The sequence below is a fragment of the Mercurialis annua genome, linkage group LG2 (assembly GCF_937616625.2).
Source record: "Mercurialis annua linkage group LG2, ddMerAnnu1.2, whole genome shotgun sequence".
NCBI classification, from domain to species: Eukaryota; Viridiplantae; Streptophyta; class Magnoliopsida; order Malpighiales; family Euphorbiaceae; genus Mercurialis; species Mercurialis annua.
The window spans coordinates 54,954,263-54,960,599 of NC_065571.1; the positions used below are offsets into that span (position 1 = coordinate 54,954,263).

Below are 6,337 nucleotides of genomic sequence, written 5' to 3' on the forward strand. Positions count from 1 at the left end.
CATCATCCAAACCTTGGTGAATGATTGTGAGAGCACTTTGATCTTTCTTTCTCTCTTTCTCCAAAGCATCTCTTTGGACTTGATTTAGTGCCGCCTCATCTTCGACCAGCTCAAAACCATTTTCAACTATATCCCACACACCTTGTGAACCAAGGATAGCTTTCATTCTATTCGACCAATTCTCATAATTGGTTTTAGTGAGTTGTGGGTATTGAAAAGAAAAAGAATTCCCTCTCGATGACATTTCACTATTATGGCTCCGATACCACTTTGTTGGAAGATGGTAGGCCCTTTAATTAATAATACTCACAAACACACTCCACACACAAAGAAAGAAAGAAAGGAAGTAAGCAATATGTTTAAACTTTTATATTTGCTTTTCTTGATTTGATATGAAACATTACATGCCTATTTATAGTACTTTGTAAATCAACGTATACAAAGTTTATTTAACTTTAGCTTAATTAATATAAAGCTAACTTATAGATTTAATGCAAGTAACTTCATAACACATCCATAACCTAACACTTAATACATGGTAACTTAAACTAAGTTTTATTAATTACGTTTCTTAGTTTAATTCATTTCAAGTTTAACTTATAACAATATATATATATATATATATATATATATATATATATATATACATTTGTTTATGTAATTTAATTTCCTTTTTAATCTGCTTTTAATGCATTTGTTCTCACTTAAACTCAATTTAATTTCATATCCTTCTCGCATTAATAAATTTAATAATTCACGAGTAATGTAATTTAATTTCTTTAATGTGTGTGAAGATGCATATCTTCTGTTGCATGTCAATATCAAAAGTTATTTGATCTCTTAATGAAGGCATGCACACAGAGTTCACGTACCAAATCTTATATTATAAATATCTTCTGTAGGTAAGTTGGTAAGTCCATCAATTTTAATATTAAAATGGCAAATGTTTCCTCAACTTAAACACCCCAAGTAGTTTTTACTAATTATGTGTCTATTTAAATAAAAGGATTAAATATTTTAAGGTTCTTCAACTTTACGTTTTTAATTTATCTAATACTTAAACTTCCATTTAGTTTTATTTGATCCCCTGAACTTTACATTTTTAGTTTATCTGGTCCTTGAACTTTGATTTTTTCGCTTCCTTGGGTTATCTAACGGATGAAAGTTTAGAGACCAGATAAGCTAAAAAATATAGAGTTTATGGGCCAAATAAAACAAAATAAAAATTTAGAGACCAAATAAACTAAAAATATAAAAAAATAGGGATCAAATAAGATCAAATGGAAATTTAAGGACTAGATAAATTAAAAATATAAAATTAAGGGACCTTAAAATGTACTAATCCAAAATAAATATATCAAGTTCGTCTTTTATAATCTTTATGTCTTTTATATATATATATATATATATATATATATATATATATGTGTGTGTGTGTGTGTGTGTGAATGAACGGATAGAGAAGAGGAATATATTTATATTATTGTCCTTTTTACTTATTAAATGTTAAACTACTTCAACTAAACTACTAATGTTATAGTATATAGGTTAAATATATATTAAAAAATAGCTATATTACTAATATAGATATTAATTAGATAATTAAGCAAAAGTGCTAGTTAAGATAAACTATTTCAAATAAGCCATAATTTTAAGTATTATTATCGTTTGATAAAAATATTATTCTAAGATTTAGGAAGAAAAATATTCAAACTTACAAAATAATAGTACGTCGTTAACTTGCTAATTAAAGATAGAGTTGACGACATAAAATAGTTTTAGTTAGAATGTAAACCAACCATGATTGTAATTTCAAGGCTTGATTTGAGCGAATATAATAATTCTGGAAAAGGAAAAACGTTCGTGGGAGAAACTATACTTGCAATTTTAGTAGAGTATTGTCCAACGGGCCAGCGCTTATTATTTTATTTTATAATAAATTTTAATGCAATTCTGTATTTAGTTAATCGAAGTAGCTGATCAAATCAAGTAATTAGTTCGGTTCGGTTATAAATCGGTTTTATATAATTCAGTTACGGGTAAGAAAAATTTACTTTTAGTTATATCTTTTCGTATCATACTTAGTTTTATATAGATAATAGGAAAAAAATTAACTATACAATTTATATTTAAAAATTGTTAAATATCGAACAAAATTCAATAGTCATTGTAATTAACTCAAGAGTACATAAATTAATCATTACTTTTAATTAAATATAAGACATATCAACATATAGAATATATCAATTTTTATTTAGAGAATTTTAAATATACTCTAATAATATTATAATATAAAATAAGCAGACTGACGGCTCTTGTTAATTACTCCTAATGATTATAAATTTTCAAAAAAATAGAAAAGAATTAGATCCGACTTTTCTCTATATTTCGGTTTAGTTTTTATCCTCTTCAAAAATCAAATATTTTTAATATTTCAACTAAGAAATCGAACCGACTAATGCATACCATGTCCATACCATAGACTGAGCAAAAATGGAACCAAACTTTTCTTATGAACAAAGCCAAATCAAAATTTATTTAAGTTTGGATAAAAATGATTTTTTGTATTTAAGTTATAGAAAAATACTTTTTTTTAGTTTTTGGTTTAATTTTTAAACATTTGTTAACCAAATCGACATAAAAATTGAACTTTACACTAGCAATCAAAAAATCAAATTGTACCAACTGGTTGAACTGGTCGAAACAAACCAACTAACTTACGAAAAATATAAATTTAGTTCATCTGGTTCATCTATCATGACTAAACTGGACAGACGCGGCCATTAAAAATAACACATTTATTATCACTTAAATTCAATTTAATTTAATATCTTTCAGTTATTAATAAAATTAATACTCCCCCCGTTTTTTTTAGTTGTCCATTTAGCCAATATTACACATATCAAGATAATGCTCCTTTTGTCTTAAATTATGAAAAAAAATACTATTATAGCCTATTAGTTAATAAATATTTTTCAAATGAAAACATGGAGTCATTTATTAGGGATGGATAAATTTGGAAGATAATAGCTAAAATCACATTGAAATTCTATATGTACAACTAATTAGAAACAAATATATTTTGCTAAATGGACAACTAAAAAAGAACGGAGGGAGTAATTCAAAGAGTAGTGTAATTTAATTTATTTATGTGTGTGAACATATATAGCTTTTGTTTCATGTCTAAATGAAGGCATGTAAACTAAACAGAGGAAAAATACACGTCATACTATAAAAATACAGTCTGCTTTAAAAGCCTATAAGCGAACGGGTAAAATTAATTATTACTGTGAATATAAGACTATAAGCGGTTTTGTATAATGGGCATGGGATTCCTCCATTATTGTGAATATAAGACTTGGAAAATGAAGCTTAACATATAATTTTTCCTTCTAAATTATACCATCTTATTCATAAAAAAAATTATACCATCTTGTTTTTTTAAACATTACTCAGCTTATATTTTTTTAATCTTTTATTAAACCTCTTAATTTTTAATTTTACTTCATTTAACCCCCTCAACTTCTAATATTTTGCCGATCTAACCCAGCGTGGCAAATCACGTATGTTTGAACCGAATTTGTACAGTTATGGAAATTTTCATGGCAAAAAAGATAAGAACAACTAAACGTTCATCCTAACAATTGAAAATCAGATAACATGCATAAATAATGACAGAAAAATGATAAGAATGATTTTGAATCCTCAAAATTACCGTTATTTATGAGTCATGGGGTTATTTTTCTATCGGATATAGAATTCAGTTTTGAATTGAAGTGCAGTAGCCTTCTTAATTGATTGAAGCATTTTAACTTTAATAATATAGATTAAAAATCGACTGGATTTAATGTGTGTGGGATACAATAAAAAGAGAACAAATAGGAGGATTAAACAATATTTTTTTATAAAAAAATTAAAACAACATAATTGGAAAGGCTAAAATCAGTTACCAATTATTGTCAATCATCATAAATGTAGATTATTCATTTGCTTTTATAAAAAAAATGAAAAATCAATAATATTAAATAAGTAAATTTAAAGGGAGGTTTAGGTTACACAATATTTTTAAAGGGATGGTTCAATGTTAAAAAGGTAAGAATAATTAGCAATTGTATTTGTTTACTACATAGTAGTTATAATATTAATATCCAGCTCATTAATGCTTTGAATTCTGGCGCTGATCGCTCATGGTATAGCTGCTCTGGCAGTCTCTATAGTCTCCTTCAAATTTGGATGCAAGACAAAAGCTGGGATCCTGGAATTAATTAGTTAATTTGTTTCTTTTGTTGCAGTTTTGTTCCATAAAAAAGTGAATTGTTTCCATACTAAATTAGATATTTCAAAAATAAAGTTAATTAATTAATATTGATGTAATATTATAAAATTATTATCAAAGGTAATTACCAAAAATAAAAAGCAACACAAATATGGTTAGTAGGAAATATGAGAGTTTCCTTTCTCGTCAAGTCAAACGTTAAATAACTGATAATTGCATTTCTAAATGATTTCTGACATTACAAAAATAACAGGAAGCTATATTTACAAAACAGTTTTGTCACAATTTACAGATGGTTTATAATTTGTTTCACAGAAGTATAACTACCGATTACAACGACAAAAGCCCCGGATATTAATATCCCCACTATCACTACCATTTCAAATCCCAATTTTCTAGCTGCCCTATTGATTTTCAAATAGCACAGGCATGGCAATACGAGGGATACCGTAACACCAATAGCTCCAATGAATGACATTATATAGGCAAAGAACGGTATTGTGATCGCCACAACTATTGTGGTTATCACAATCGAAGTTCTCATTGCGATGCTTAGATTTCGTCGATCATCGAGATGAAATCTGTCCTCAATCGCATTCACAATTGGAGTAATTATGAGAGCATACTTGGTGAAGGGGTTGACTAGAGTAGAAAATACAGCAATTTTTGTGCTGATCTTTTTTGTAGGGAGATTTAAAGTTATTTGAGACTCTAAATTTTCTCCAAACATCAAATATCCTAAAATTGCCATCAATCCGTAAGTAACCGTGCTTGTTACAAAGCAGACCGCTAAAACGCTAGAAAACCGAGTTTTATCCTGCATGGATTTATACAGGGTAGGGAAAACAGCATGAGCAGAGTAGCAGAATGTGAACAGCGTAACGGTAGTCGGTAGACCACTGAAACTGAAAAGCTCGCCCCTCTCGTCAAAACCGACGTTATCAAATACACCGACCCATAGGACACAAATTAACAACGCAAATGAAGCAATAACACCGGTGGCCGAAACATAAGCCAACACACCTAGAGTCCTAAACCATGCAGTGGGCAATATAACAAGTGCACTTAGGATAGTAAACCCTTGTTTACCCCCAATACTAAGAGCACCAATCTTAAAACTAAGAGCATGAGGAAAAATCTTATGTAAATTGTCCCCCTCAATTATTAAAAACTCAACAGCCACTAAGTATAATTCAATATATGTCAGAACCGAAACTAAGACTCTTCCTCTTAAACCAAATGCCCTTTCCCCGATATCAGGATATGAATTAATAGTGTTGTCCGAATCCATGCATCTTCGTAGTAGTAATCCCGTGTACCAACACAGAATTGCTACTACGAAGAGAAACCCTAAGCTAAGCCATCCTCCTTGTGAGAGGGCATATGGAACACACAAAATCCCAACACCTGCATGCATAAACAAATAGAAAAAATAAGTAAACCATCATATTGCCTTAACGTTTCTGTTTAGAATAAAAAGATAGAAAAAGGAAGAAAAAAGAACTTTACCAGATAACATATTAACCCCATTGAAACAGGTTCTGCTAAAGGTGGTTCCTTCTGCAGCAGCAGCATGTTCATCGGATTGCTGTGAGATTTCCATTCCGGGCCCCTCTTTTCCAAAATTTTGCTGCAGAAACAAGTTCTCCGGTATCTTCCTTTTCTTCTCCGGCAATGTGGTGGATGTTTTGTTTCAGATTATAAGAAAATGAAAAAATGGAGAGTTTAGTATTCAAATAGGAAAGCAGAATCTCTTCTATTGATTTCCAAACTGGGCACTGGGCAGTGGTATTTGTAGCGAGGATTGTAAACACAAAATGGCCTAAATTGCAAATAAGCCCCTCATTTGATTTGTCTAATAATTGATCTTTGCACACATAACCATCCTATTTTTACTTATTACATAATATAAAGACAGACACTTATATATGCATTTATGTTTATTAATTGGCTCTTGCATGACTTTTTTGACAAGTGAGTTTAAAAACGATAATTCTACTATTGTTTTTCCTTTTATTTATTAATTGGCTCTTGCATGACCTTCGGAGTATTTTTTATGAA

General features: G+C 29.3%; 1 protein-coding gene across 1 annotated transcript; it reads right to left on the bottom strand.

The window, feature by feature from the left end:
- Positions 1 to 4,562: 4,562 nt before the first annotated feature.
- On the bottom strand, positions 4,563 to 5,879 carry LOC126668751 (amino acid transporter AVT1I-like). The gene is made up of 2 exons (XM_050361932.1): positions 5,786 to 5,879; positions 4,563 to 5,683 (listed from the first exon to the last, which is right to left on the bottom strand). Exons 1-2 carry the CDS (start codon positions 5,877 to 5,879, stop codon positions 4,563 to 4,565), a joined length of 1,215 nt encoding a protein of 404 aa, XP_050217889.1.
- Between the last annotated feature and the right edge of the window lie 458 nt (positions 5,880 to 6,337).